The sequence below is a fragment of the Ornithorhynchus anatinus genome, chromosome 5 (genome assembly GCF_004115215.2).
Source record: "Ornithorhynchus anatinus isolate Pmale09 chromosome 5, mOrnAna1.pri.v4, whole genome shotgun sequence".
Lineage (NCBI taxonomy): Eukaryota > Metazoa > Chordata > Mammalia > Monotremata > Ornithorhynchidae > Ornithorhynchus > Ornithorhynchus anatinus.
This window is the reverse complement of record NC_041732.1, coordinates 77,634,112-77,649,302: the sequence shown is the minus strand read 5'-3', so window position 1 is coordinate 77,649,302 and position 15,191 is coordinate 77,634,112. Positions and strand designations below refer to the sequence as shown.

The window sequence follows — 15,191 nt, the reverse complement described above, 5'->3', positions numbered from 1 at the left end:
CTTCTCTCTCTTTATCTCTCTGTCTCTCTCTTCCCTCTCCTCTCTCTTCCTGCCCTTCCTCCTCCCTGTCTTCCTCTCCTCTCTCTCTTCCCCTCCCTTCTCTTTATCTCTCTGTCTTTCTCTCCTTCCCCACCCTCTCTTCTCTCTCCCCCTCCCTCCTCTTCATCTCTCTGCTCTCTCTCTCCCTTCCTCTCCCTTCTTTTTATCTCTCTGTCTTTCTCTCCCTCCCCTCCCTCTCTTCTCTCTCCCCCTCCCTCCTCTTCATCTCTCTGGTCTCTCCCAGATGAAATGTGAATGTGGGAGTCTGTGAGCACGACATATGAAATTGTGCTCAGAGTATGAATTGTGGACCACTTGTGTACTCCCTGTTTGTACATGTGCAACAGACGCCACTGACTGTTTACCCTTGGTGTTCTGTATTAAATACTATCTAAGTCATATGGGTTTTCTCCTTCCTCCTTCAAAATCCACCCCCAAAACGACATCCTTTCTCAACCTGAGGCCGTGTGGTCCAGTGGAAAGAGCACAGGCCTGGGAGGCAGAGGACCTGGGTTTGAATCCTGATTCTGCTACTCGTCTGCTGTGACCTTGAGCAAGTCACTCAGCTTCTCTATGCCTCAGTTTGCCTTATCCAGTCTGCCTTAAATGGGGATTCAATGCCTGTTCTTCCTCCCGCTCAGACTGTGGGACCAAATTATCCCGTATCTACCCCAGTACTTAGTACAGTGCTTGGCACATAGTAAGGGCTTAACAAATTCAGAGAAGCAGCATGGTTCAGTGGAAAAAGCCCAGGCTTGGGAGTCAGAGGTCATGGGTTCGAATCCCAGCTCTGCCACTTGTCAGCTGTGTGACTGTGGGCAAGTCATTTAACTTCTCTGTGCCTCAGTTACCTCATCTGTAAAATGGGGATTAAGACTGTGAGCTCCACATGGGACAACCTGATTACCTTGTGTCTATCCCAGCGCTTAGAACGATGCTTGGCACATAGTGCTTAACAAATACCAACATTATTATTATTATTAATAAATACAGTTATTATTACTCTTGAAAAACCGCCAGAGGAATGAACCACCACCTCCCCTCTCATAACATCCTTTCAAACACTCCTTACACCTCAATGTTCTATCTCTTGATTATTAATTATGTATTTATTTTGCTCACTTTTTGTTGTTCCCAATTGCTTCTATATTTGGCCCGTTTCCTCTATATGTATCCAATTTGTGCCTGCCTATTCCCCCAACTAGATTGCATGCTCCTACGTGGCAAGGACCCTATCTGTAATTCTTGCCACCGAGTACCTGTTACTCTGACCAGAGTAGGTACTTAATGAATATTAATGAATAAATGAACGAGTGAAGGAAATAGAACAGTGTGGCCATGCCTGTGATCCCCGTGAGAGACACTGTATGCTGTGAATGTGAGAAAATACGTGACTCTGGGTCGCTGCAGGACAAGGGGGCTTTCACTCGGCATTTGCCAAATAGACTTTCCAAAATCTGGGCCCCAAAGCACTTGTAATTAAGGAGGCATAAATTCTGGCCATCTTCCTGTCAGGATCACTCTTTTTTTCCACTGAAGGCCAAACTTCAGGCTCTCAGCGTGTTCAGGTTGTGAGTGGGGTAGAGGAAAAGTTGCACCTCAGCTTTATGACACATCCAGTCTGCGTGTCTGAAACCCGGCAAGCGTGACTCAGTGAATGTGGGAGAGATAGACGTGACATAATATCCACATTGGGACCTAAATACTATAGTGCTGCTCGCCCTGAAACACTAAGGCTCAAAGGGACGAAAATCGAACCTAATATACCAAAAACTCAACCCTCTCCTCTTTTTTTTCTTCATCATTATCAACACTCCTATTCTCTTTATCCTACATGATCAACTGAGGAATCTTTTTTGACCCTTGTCTCTCTTTTGCCTCCCTCATTCATTTTGTTATCAGGACTGGCTGATTTTTTTTCTCATAATAGTTTTTGAATTCTCCAGTGCCTCTCCTCTCTCAGAAGCTCCCCAAATTTACCCCATTCACTTAATAATAATAATAATAATGATAATAATAATGTTGGTATTTCATTCATTCAATAGTATTTATTGAGTGCTTACTATGTGCAGAGCACTGGACTAAGCGCTGGGAACATACATTTGGCAACAGATAGAGACAATCCCTGCCCCTTGACGGGCTTACAGTCTAATCGGGGGAGACAGATGGACAAAAACAAGACAACTTAATAGCAATAAATATAATCAAGGGGATGGACACCTCATTAACAAAATAAATAGGGTAATAAAAATATATACAAATGAGCACAGTGTAGGGGAGGGGAAGGGAGAGGGGGAGGAGCAGAGGGAAAGGGGAGACAGGGGGCTTAGCTGAGGGGAGGTGGAGTGGGGGGGCAGAGAGGCAGCAGAGGGAGCAGAGGGAAAAGGGGAAGCTCAGTGTGGGAAGGCCTCTTGGAGGAGGTGAGCTCTCATTAGGGCTTTGAAGAGGGGAAGAGAGTTAGTTTGGCGGATGTGAGGAGGGAGGGCATTCCAGGACAGCGGGAGGACGTGGCCCAGGGGTCGACGGCGGGATAGACGAGGAGGGGAGAGTGTGAGGAGGTGAGCGGCAGAGGAGCGGAGCCTACCGGGTGGGCAGGAGAAGGAGAAAAGGGAGGAGAGGTAGGAGGGGGCAAGGGGATGGAGAGCCTTGAAGCCTAGAGTGAGAAGTTTTTGTTTCGTGCGGAGCTTGATAGGCAACCACCGGAGGTTTTTAAGAAGGGGAGTGACATGCCCAGAGCGTTTCTGCAGGAAGATGAGCCGGGCAGCGGAGTGAAGGATAGACTGGAGCGGGGAGAGACAGGAGGAAGGGAGATGAGATAGAAGGCCGACACAATAATCCAGTCGGGATAATATGAGCGCCCGTTCCAGAAAGATAGCCGTTTGGATGGAGAGGAAAGGGTGGATATTGGCGATATTATAAAAGTGAGACCGGCAGGTCTTGGTGACGGATTGGATGTGTGGAGTGAACGAGAGAGCTGAGTCAAGGATGACACCAAGGTTGCGGGCTTGAGAGACGGGAAGGATGGTCGTACCGTCCTCAGTGATAGGGAAGTCAGAAAGAGAACAGGCTTGGGAGGAAGATAAGGAGCTTAGTTTTGGACATATTAATGTTGGTATTTGTTGAGCCCTCACTATGTGCAAAGCACTGTTCTAAGCCCTGGGGTAGATACAGGGTAATCAGATTGTCCCACGTGAGGCTCACAGTCTTAATCCCAATTTTACAGATGAGGTAACTGAGGCACAGAGAAGTGAAATGACTTGCCCACAGTCACACAGCTGACAAGTGGCAGAGCTGGGATACGATCCCATGACCTCTGACTCCCAAACCTGTGCTCTTTCCACTGAGTCACACTGCTTCTCTATTTAAGTGCTTACTATGTGCAGAGCACTGTTCTAAAGCACTGCGGTAGATACAGGGTAATCAGGTTTTCCCATGTGAGGTTTGCAGTCTTCATCCCCATTTTACAGATGAGGTAACTGAGGCACAGAGAAGTTAAGTGACTTGCCCACAGTCACATAGCTGACAAGTGGCAGAGCCGGAATTCAAACCCATGACCCGACTCCCAAGCCCGGCCTCTTTCCACTGAGCCACGCTGCTTCTCTGCTTCTACTTCCAGCAACAGCCAACTTGCAGATCTCTCTTTTTTTTAAATGGTATTTGTTAAGTGCTTTCTGTGAGAGGCCCTTTACTAAACACTGGAATAGATACAAACTAATCAGGTTGGACACAGTCTACATCCCGCATAGGGCTCACAGTCTTAGTCCCCATTTTACGGATGAAGTAACAGACGCAGAAAAGTTAAGCGATTTGTCCAAGGTCACACAGCAGGCAAAAGAGCTGGGATTAGAACCCAGGTCCTCTGACTCCCGGGGCCCTGCTCTTTCCACCAGGCCATGATGCAGCTCGTTGCCCACGCCTCTCCCTTCTCCACTAGGCTACTTCCTAACAGCGTGGCCTCGTGGAAAATCCTCTGGATTCCTCAGAAGGAATCCAGGGAAACAGCGCGGCCGAGTGAAAAGAGCGCCGGCCTGGAAGTCAGAGGACCTGGGTTCTAATCCCGGCTCTGCCTCTGGTTTGCTGAGTGACCTCGGGCAAGTCACTTCACTTCTCAGTGCTTCAGCTTCCTCACCTAGACAGTAGGGACTAAATAACTATTCTCCCTCCTGCTTAGACTGTGAGCCTCAGGGACTCGGGTCTTGTTTCTACCCCAGCCTTTAGTACAGTGCTTGGCAAATAGTAAGCATTTAACAAATACAATAATTATTAGTCTCCTGTTTAACCTAAGCTCAGCAGCCCAAGTCAGCTTGCTCGAAGGTCAATCTGTGGGCCTCATTTCCTTACTGAAACATCTTGGGTGGCTCCCAATTACTGCTTGGGGCATCTAAAATTCTTGCCCTTCAGCTTCCAGACTGAATTAGCTGCCTCCCTCTTATCTCCCAAATCATGCCCGAGGCAGAATGGACAGTGTCTGCAATCTCTTCTGCCCTCGCCCTCTCTGGAGCCAAGCTTTTTTCAGGTATTTGTTAAAGCACTTGTTAAGTGTTTGCTAGTCACTGTACTAAGCCCTGGGGTAGCTTCAGATTGGACACAGACCATGTCCTACATGGAGCTCACTGGTCATGGGTTCGAATCCCGGCTCTGCCCCTTGTCAGCTGTGTGACTGTGGGCGAGTCACTTCACTTCTCTGTGCCTCAGTTCCCTCATCTGAAAATGGGGATGAAGACTGTGAGCCCCACGTGGGACAACCTGATTCCCTTGTGTCTACCCCAGCGCTTAGAACAGTGCTCTGCACATAGTAAGCGCTTAACAAATACCAATATTATTATTAATGAGGTGACTGAGGCACAGGAAAGTTAAGTGACTTGCCTTAGGTCACACAGCGGACAAGTGGCAGAGCCGGATTAGAATTCAGTTTCTCTGATTCCCAAGCCCGTGCTCTTTCCACTAGGCCATGTTGTTTCTCTAAAAAATTCATCCCATCCCTCTGTCAGGAAGGCTCCAGCCCCTTCTCCTTTACCAAATCACACCCCTTCTCTTTAAATCCCTTCTAAAAGCTCAGATCCCACCGAAAGCCTTCCCTGACCAACGCTCCGTGGTCCTGAGCTCACCATCTACTACAGTTTCTCAACACCTATCCCAATGTCTACAACTAGGCTACTCCCTCTGAATGTCAAGTCTTTTATGCATTTATTCATTCAATCAAATTTATTCAATCGTATTTATTGAGCGCTTATCGTGTGCAGAGCACTGTACTCAGCGCTTGGGAGAGCACAATACAATATACAGACATATTCCCTGCCCAGAGTGAGCTTACTGTTTAGTGTTCAGTCAATGCACTGCGAGCCTAACATCTGATAGCTTGGATTTTTCTGTTAATATTGATATCTCTGCTTTGTGTGTACAGGATGCACGATTTATTTTCAGGGGAATTTGGGACTGTAGAAAGGATCTTTAGCAACGCTATAGATTTCTGAACCGTATGGGTAGAGGGAATTCCTCTCAATTCATACTCAGGCAGTAGATTCTGTAAACCCTTACAAGCCTGGCATGGGGAACAGCATGACTTTATTCACTTTTATACCACACTGAGGATGAGGAATTTGGAAATCCTTAGCATGCAATTCTTCTCATTCGTTATGATGGCACGCTAGCCAGAACCCTGGGTTTGGAGCATGGTCCTGGGAGTCAGAAGGACGTGAGTTCTAATTCCAACTCTGCCTCACTCTGCTGCGTGACCTTGGGCAAGTCACTTCACCGTACCTCAGTAACCTCATCTGTAAAAAATGTGGATGAAGAGTGTGAGCCCAGTGTGGGACAGCGACTGTGTCCAACTTAACTTGTATTTACCCTAGTGCTTAGAACAGTGGCTTGGCACATACAAAGTGCTTAACGAGCACCATAATTATTATATTATTATTATAATAAACACCACTTCCAGAGTCAAATGCTGTCTTGAAATGCCTACCATTTTCTTTTCTGCAGTTACCTTCACCAGTTCTAATTCTACCGCATCAGCTTATCAGGTGGCCACCTGTGTGGACATTTCCAGGGGCTTTACAGGTGTTCCCGAACAAAGTTCTCTCTCCATTTTGGAGGCGGTGAAATGGCTTCCGAGTGGATGTGGCACGTTTGAGTTCCGTGGCAGAGCTCAGAATCAATTATCCAGGAATCCTCACCTATATATGTCTGCTCAAATGCATTTATTTTGGCCACTCTAAATAGTAAATAGTATATAGTAAATAGTAAACTGTAAATAGTTTTATGTTTGTCTTACCTTTAGGCCTTCTCAGACTAAGCCCCACTTTTTCTCATCTCCCACTCCTTTCTGTATCGCTCTGAGTTGCTCCCTTTGCTCTTCCCGCCTCGCTCTGCCCCACAGCACCTATGTTTATATCTGCAATTTTATTTATTTATATTGACGTCTAGTTGTACTGATGTCTGTCTCCCCCACTCTAGACTGTGAGCTGGCTGTGGGCGGAGATTGTCACTCTATTGCCATACTGTACTATCCCAAGTGCTCAGTCCAGTGCTCAGCACACAGTAAGTGCTCAATAAATACGATTGATTGATAAGTTCCTTGAGGGCAGGGAAGGTGTCCCTTCTTCGTTCTGCACCGTCCAAGTGGGCGGCACACTGCACTGTACTGCACCAACTGGGTGCTCAATAAATGTTACTACAATTCATCTACAGGGACCGTTCCTACCGACTCCGTTCTATTGTTTTTCTCCCAAATGCTGAATACAGTTCTCCGCACTCACTAAGAGCTCTGTAAATACCACTGATGGATGGATCTGCAACTCAGAAAGCCCGGTAACATATCAGCTAAGGGAACAGCTAAGGCAAGAATGTAGAAGACCCCGTTTTCCACGTTTGGTGGAAAGTTGAAGTCTGAGAATCCTGAATCTCTATCAGCTTGGTGGGAGGTCAACCAATAGCCTCATGCTCCCGGCCATTTTCCCGTCCTTGTTTAACACTCTTGTTTTGCAGGGACGGATTGCTGTAGTCCTCCAAGGAAACGCACGTGGTGGTCAAAAACAAAATGAGCTGGAGGCCAGCTCCTGCAGACAGGATGTTCTGTGATGTTTATAATTAGAAAGTCACTCCGAAAGGGCCGGGTCACATGCACTGCTGATCGGGAAGCAACAGCACAGAGCCCCTGGGTGGATTTGGAGGTGAGCTCAGGAAATAATCAGCCCCTCCAAGACAGAGGGAGAGAGATGGGGTGCTCCTTCAGAGACTCTGGGGCCCTTGGCTCTGGGAATGCGAATGGTGGGGAGGAATGAGGTGATAAGAGTGAAGGCCAGGGGGAAGCGATAGGCCTGATGACTGTCATAAGAACCACCCTGGCTTCTTCAGGCATCCACCTCTTGCCCTGATAATCCCACAGCCTTAACCTTAAACCTGCTAACCTTTCCGTTTGGCTCGGCAGTTGCAACTCCAGGCAGGTCTCTTCAGGCAATCAATGGTATTTATTGAGCATTTACTAGGTACAGAGAACTATACTAAGCGCTTGGGAAAGGGCAATACAGTAGAATTAGCAGTCACATTCTCTGCCATAACGAGTTTACACTGTAGAGGCCTCGGCCTTGGATCGTAGTGAGACTGCTCTCTCAGTTCCAATATTGCAGTATACGTTAAAAGTCTTCAGGGATTTGAAAACACACACATACACAAAGACACACACATAAATCATATACTACCTTTCTCTCTCTCTACATATATTCACATACACCTCTTTCTCTCTATATATATCTATACATATATATATATATATATATATTCACACACACACACTCACACATCTCTGGAACATGCAGAGGGCCTCTTAAGCCAGAAAACACATTTAGTACAGGGCTTTTTAATAGTATTTGTTGAGAATTTACTGGGTGGCAGGAACTGTTCTAAGCAATGGAGTAGATACAAAGTAATCAGGCTGGACACAATACATGTCCCACATGGGGCTCACAGTCTTCATCCCCATTTTTACATTTTTACATCCCCATTCTCCCCGGCAGACAAGCGGAGGAGCCGGGATTAGAACCCAGGTCCTTCTGATCCGGTTTGAGTAATGATGGTGATCAATCCACTCCCAGGAGGAGGGAAAGGGCTTCAAGCAATCTTCCACGGTTGGTACTCAGAGATTCTTCAGGTCTTCCGGGCCAAACGATAACGGCAGCAGCTCCTGAAGACTGTGGGTGATATAGGAACCATCTGGCTTCGCCAGGAAGACAGCCCAGTCTTTCCCAAACTAGAAAAGAGGCAAGGGAATCATAAAAAAATCACTGCAAAGATTCTGTAAGAACAAGGGCCATCGTAGATTTGAGAGGCCTGCAAGGATGAAAAGAGAAATAAGCTGAGCAGTTCTTAGGCAAAGCTCTAAGATGACTTGATGGCTCTAGTGTGGCCTAGTAGGTAGAGCACGGTCCCGGGAGCCAGAAAGACCTGAGTTCTAATCCCAGCTCTGCCACTTGTCTGCTGTGTGACCTTGGGCAAGTCGCTTCACTTCTCTGTGGCTCAGTTCCCTCGTCTGTAAAATGGGGATGAAGACTGTGAGCCTTTTGATGGGACAGGGGCTGAGTCCAATCAGATTATCTTGTGTCTACCCCAGAGTTTAGAACAGTGCCTGGCAATTCATTCATTCAATAGTATTTATTGAGCTCTTATTATGTGCAGAGCACTGTACTAAGCGCTTGGAATGTACAAATCGGTAACAGATAGAGACAGACCCTGCCCTTTGATGGGCTTACAGTCTAATCGGGGGAGACGAACAGACAAGAACAATGGCAATAAATAGAAAGCGCTTAACAAATATCATCGTTATTATGATCGAATAAGGGATTCTAGAGACTGCAAGAGGAAGGGGTTGGAGGGTGAGTAAGATTTCTGGCCCTTCTAATTCATCCCCTCCCTGCTCACAGTCGGCAACTGTCGGAGCAGATGACCTCTATACTGTAAGGTCGTTGTGGGCAGGGAACGTATCTACCAACCCTGTTGTACTGTTCTCTCCCAAATGTTTAGTACAGTGCACTGCACACAGTAAGCGCTCAATCAATATGAATGATTGAGGCAGCCGGGTGGATGGGGAGGTGGGGAAGGAGCCAGGCCATAATAATAATAACAATCATTATGGTATTTGTTAAGTGCTTACTATGTGCCAGGCACTGTACTAAATGCTGGGGTGGACACAAGCAAATTGTGGTGGACACAGTCCCTGATCCTATAGGGCTCACAGTCTCAATCCCCAATTTACAGATGAAGAAACTGAGGCCCAGAGAAGAGAAGTGACTTTCCCGAGGTCACGCAGCAAAGGGTAGAGCCGGGATTAGAACCCATGACCTTCCGACTCCCACGCCGGTGCCCTATCCACTGCGCCATGCTGCTTCTCTTGACTCATGACTCACGCTGGCAGCTCTACTTAATTGTTTCATCCTCAGCCTGAAAGTCAATCCTGGGCTTTTTTCCACTCAAAACAGAGCTCTGATCCCAAAGTCTTCTTTGAATTCTCAGAGTGGAGAATTCAGAGAAAATTTAAAAGGTGAAAGAGAGCTCCAATTATTTTTTTTAAAAAAAACAACAAAAATGCCCTAGAAATAAATATATCTTACCCTTAGACTCCCTGTCCTACACTTCAGGGAAAGCACTGATTAAGGTAGCCAGGAGTTGGAGGTAGGGAGGGTGAGGAGCCTAACAGTGACCTATGCGGGCGGCTCTGTTCGATTGCTCCGTCCTCGGCCTGCAATTCCCTCCCGCACCTCTTCCCACTCAAAACAGGGCTCCATTCCCGAATTCTTCTTTGAATTCTCAGAGTGGAGAATTCAGAGAAAACTAGGAAGGTGAAAGGCATCTCCAGTTGGGTGACTGTGGGCAAGTCACTTAACTTCTCTGTGCCTCAGTTACCTCATCTGTCAAATGGGGATCAACTGTGAGCCTCACGCGGGACAACCTGATCACCCTGTATCTACCCCAGGGCTTAGAACAGTGCTCTGCACATAGTAAGCGCTTAACAAATACTAACTTATTATTAAAAAAATGCCAAACTCCCAAGAAATAATTGTGCCATTTCTCCTGGGTTCTAACCTCTTATCCTATACTGCAGAGAAAGCACCCAGTACAGTGCTTGGCACATAAGCAGCGCTCAGTAGGTACCATTGGCTGATTTATGGAGCTTCTGTGCAGTTACTTCACCTACCACTTTCCGTCCAAGAGATGGACGTGGGCCTTCATCCCTCACTGAGCGCTCGTTACGCTTCGATAGTCATCGGTGTTGAGATTAATTCTCTGAGAAGGGGAATTTTTCCATTTGGCAAGATAATCATTCTTGTAGTGGTCGGGGCAGGGCCAAATTAGAAGAATCCCAGTCCCGGCTCCTGGTGGCACCTAGCTCAGAATCCTCTCCTTTTCATTCGCATTTTTGGTTTCAAATTAGATTTTCTCTTTAAAGCCGGTCTACTTGTTCTCAAGCCCGTGCTGAGGCCCGGCTTGTTAGGACGGGTGTTCAGCAACTGGGGAAAGCACAGCAGTGGGAAGGAGGAACTTATAATTTGAATCCCGGCTCCTCCGGAGAGGTGAAAGACCAGAGGCAAAGCAGTATCTCTGAAAGGATGCCGAGGCCATAGGAATGCGGTTGGAATAGGTTAGTCGATGTTTCGGGGCATCTGAACTGTAGGAGTTCCAAGGACTGAACTTTTGGAGCTGGTAAATGTCCTTTGCTAAATGTAGGAGCAGGGCCTAGTGGAAAGAGTTGGGTTTTCACCCCAACTTTGTCACCTGTTGACTGCGTCCCCATCTAAGCCCTCATTTCCTCTTCTCCCACTCCCTTCTGCATCTCTCTCATGCTTGGATTTGCACCCTTTATTCACCCCTCCCTTGGGCCCTCAGCAATTATGTACATTCCCGTTATTTATTTCTATTAATGTCTGTCTCCCCCTCTAGACTGTAAACTCACTGTGGGCAGGAAACACGTCTGCCAGCTCTGTTATATTGCCCTCCTCTAAGCTCTTAGTACAGCGTTCAGCACAGAGTAAGCACTAAGTAAATACAATGGATTGGTTGTGTGGCCTTAGGCAAGTCACATAACTTCTCTGGGCCTCAGACTCCTCATCTGGAAAATGGGGATAACATTACCTGTTCTCCCTCCTATTTAGACTGTGAGCCCCATGTGGGGCAGGGATTGTGTTTAACCTGATTCTAGTAATAATAATAATATTGGTATTTGTTAAGTGCTTACTATGTGCCAAGCACTGTTCTAAGCTCTAGGGGGCTGGGGCGGGTGGGGGGGCGGGAATACAAGGTAATAAGGTTATCCCACGTAGGGTGCACAGTCTTAATCCCCATTTACAGATGAGGTAACTGAGGCACAGAGAAGTTAAGTGACTTGACCAAAGATTATGTTGTATCTACAATAATAATAACAATTACGGTACTTCTTAAGCGATTACTATGTGCCAGGCACTGTACTGAGCACTGGGGTGGATACAAGCAAATTGTGTTGGACGCAGTCCCTGTCCCACATGGGGCTCACAGTCTCAATCCCATTTTACAGATGAGGTAACTGAGGCCCAGAGAAGTAAAGTGGCTTCCCTGAGGTCATACAGCAGATGAATGACAGAGCCAAGATTAGAGACCATGAGCTTCAGATTTTCAGGCCCGTGCTTTATTATACAGTGCTGGGCACATAATAACCCGCGGTCCTGGAACGCCCTCCCTCCTCACCTCCGCCAAAACTAATTCTCTTCCCCTCTTCAAAACCCTACTTAAAACTCACCTCCTCCAAGAGGCCTTCCCAGACTGAGCTCCCCTTCTCCCTCTACTCCCTCTACCGCCCCCCCTTCACCTCTCCGCAGCTTAACCCTCTTTTCCCCCCATCTCCCTCTGCTCCTCCCCCCTCCCTTGTCATCTCCTCAGCACTGTACTCGTCCGCTCGACTTTATATATTTTCATTACCCTATTTATTTTGTTAATGAATTGTACATCGCCTCGGTTCTATTTAGTTGCCATCGGTTTTTACGAGATGTTCTTCCCCTCGACTCTATTTATTGCCATCGTTCTCGTCTGTCCGTCTCCCCCGATTAGACCGTAAGCCCGTCAAACGGCAGGGACTGTATCTGTTGCCGACTTGTTCATTCCAAGCGCTTAGTACAGTGCTCTGCACATAGTAAGCGCTCAATAAATACTATTGAATGAATGAATGAAACTCTTAAATACAATTATGATGATGATGATGCTGAGCCAAAGGGAAATTAAGAGAGTTGTATGTGTGCATATCAAGTGCATCAGAACCCCAAGGAAAACCAAGCTAACCCTGTAAGCCACAGGGTTTCTTTACCGCTCCACGGAAAGCATTTTTGATTCAAATGTTTATTTCTTGACTCGGCTGCTCTCAGCATGTGGATTCTTTCCAGCTTGGGGAGGTGCGTTGTCGACATCCATAATATGTCACAGCTCAGAAGCGTAGCTCCATCTCTGGCTACGGAGGAGCCTCTCTTGGAAGAGGATAAATGCTTGTGGAAGATGGAAAGCAGGGAAAAAAGGAGCTGCTTACCTCTCTCATGACTTGCCTGCAGGCTCCACATGGTGCCACAAAATCATCTTGCTTGTTACTGGGGAAGGAAAGCAGAAAATTCACATCTTATATGACATCAAAAGCATAGGTCGTAGCCTCATCTGCTCCAAGCATTTCAAAATTGAGAGCAACACATTAGGAGCGAATCCACTAAAAGATTCATGATTCATACGCACAGCGTCCAGATGGGAAGAAGCCCACCTATCTGCTTTCTGCAATAAATTTTGGGAGACTGGTGCAAGGCAATCAAAAAATAATCTTCTTGGGATAACTAATTCTTCGGGACTTATGAAAAAATGAGTCACTTGACTTCTCTGTGCCTCACTTCCCGCATCTGTAAAATGGGTATCAAGACTGTGAGCCCCACGTGAGACATGGTTGGTATCCAACCTGATTAATTTCTATTTACTCCAGCGCTTAGTACAGTGCCTGGCACAGAGTAAGTGCTTAACAAATATCACAATTATTATTATTATTTAAATCTGAACAAAGAAGGAGGGAAGCACTTTTCTTGTTTTCTGTTCTGAACCATAGCCTTGAGGCCCCCAAGGAAGTCGTGGCCCAGTTTCCTGGTCTGAGTAGACTGCAGGTCATTATGGATCATTCGACTGTAAGCTTCTTGCGGGCAGGAGACGCACGTGTCTGGCTTCTGTCGTACTCTCCCAAGTGCTTAGTACAGTGCTTTGAGCTCAACCTGTAATAATAGCAATTATGGTATTCGTTAGGCACATACTATGTGTCAAGCACTGTTCTAAGCACTGGAGTAGACGCACGATAAATCTGATAAACCTGTACTCAATCAATCATTAGCATTTATTAAATGCTTACTGTGTGCAGAACACTGTATTAAGTGCTTGGGAGACGACAGAGTCGGTAGACATGTTCTCATCCCATAAGGGAGCTCACTGTCTAGAAGGGGAGAGACTGTTCGACAAATAGCATTCATTGAGGAGAATTCATTCATACTTATTAAGCGCTTACTGTGTGCAGAGCACTGTACTAAGTGCTTGAGATAGTAAAATATAACAATAAATAGTGACGTTCCCTGACCACAATGAGCTCACGGTCTAGAGGGGGGAGACAGACATTAATACAAATAAATAAAATTGCAAATATATATATATTGGCTGTGGGGTTGAGTGTGGGGGGGAGAACAAAGGGAGCAAGTCAGGGGGCAACCTAGAAAGGAGTGGGAGATGAGGAAAAATGGGGTTTAGTCTGGAAAGGCCTCTTGGAGGAGTTGTGCCTTCAATAAGGCTTTGAAGCGGCGGGAGAGTGGCTATCGGATTTGAGGAGGGAGGGCTTTCCAGGCCAGAGGCAGGACGGAATTCTACTCTGTCTCACTTGCCCTCCTGCACCACCTATGCGCTAGACTGTGAGCTCACTGCGGGCAGGAAATATGTCTGTTTATTGTATCGTACTCTCCCAAGCGCTTCGTACAGTGCTCTGCACCCAGTAAGCATTCAATAAATAAGACTGAATGAATGAAATATGCTTGGATCTGTACCCTTAAACATTTGCTATTTACCCTGTCAGCCCAGAAGGACTTTTATATATTTTACTCTCCCAAGCACTTAGGAAAGTGTTCTGCTCATAAAAGTGTTCAATAAATACCGTGGATTTTATTCAGATTTTATAGCTAGCTTTATACCAGGCCATTTCAATGTCTGTCTCCCTCTTGCAGGCAGGCAGTGTGTTTACTAACACTACTGTACTATAATAATAACAATCATGGTACTTAAGCACTTACAATGTGCCAAGCACTATTCTAAACACTGGGGTAGATACAGGTCATTCAGGCTGGAGCCGCTGCTGCCATAGGATGACACTAACTCCCTCCCATCATAGCTTGAGAGTGATCCTAGTGCCGAATTTCCCCAGTGCTTTGGTTTTTTGGGGGTACGCGCCTCCCGCCAGGCCATGTGACTCCAAGATGGCAGACCAGGCCATGAAGTGACGATCAAAGGGACCCCTGGAGGAGGGATTACGAGCAATGAACGGACACCACTGGAGACCGAGGGATGCCAACTTCCTGCTCCCTCACCAACGAGAAGAGCCAGGAAACCCGATGGATGGGTCAGGGACTAAGGATTTGCACCAGTGGAGATGGGGACCAACTTTGGGAGGGCCAAGGGGGGGGCTGCCTGAGTCAATTTGGGGTGGGCTTATATAAATGAACAGATGTGTTAAAACTCCACCCGTGTAGGGACCAGAAACTGCATGCCGAGACCCCGGGGGAGAAGGATGGGACTTGAGAAGCAGCGTGGACTTCAATAGAGCACAGGCCTAGGAGTCAGAGGTCATGGGCTCTAATCCCGGCTTGTCTGCTGTGTGACATTGGGCAAGTCACTTCACTTCTCTGTGCCTCAGTTCCCTCATTCATTCATTCGTATTTATTGAGCGCTTACTGTGTGCAGAGCACTGTACTCCTACTACTAATAATAATGATGGTATTTGTTAAGAGCTTACTATGTGCCAAGCACCGTTCTAAGCGCTGGGATAGATACAAGGTGACAGGTTGTCCCACGTGGGGCTCACAGTCTTAATCCCCATTTTACAAATGAGGGAACCGAGGCCCAGAGAAGTGAGG

The 15,191-nt window shown here is 46.8% G+C and overlaps 1 protein-coding gene across 8 annotated transcripts in view; it reads right to left on the bottom strand.

Annotated features, from left to right (window-relative positions):
- Positions 1-7,495: 7,495 nt before the first annotated feature.
- CDA (cytidine deaminase) overlaps positions 7,496-15,191 on the bottom strand; it is a 37,034-nt gene continuing 29,338 nt past the window's right edge. For all 8 annotated transcript variants that reach the window (XM_029066617.2, XM_039912102.1, XM_039912103.1 and 5 more), the window contains 2 exons: positions 12,581-12,638; positions 7,496-8,287 (listed from right to left, as the gene is read on the bottom strand). In XM_029066617.2, coding sequence (XP_028922450.1) covers positions 8,174-8,287; positions 12,581-12,638 — 172 coding nt within the window. In that variant the 3' untranslated portion in view covers positions 7,496-8,173. The remainder of the gene's footprint in view (positions 8,288-12,580; positions 12,639-15,191) is intronic.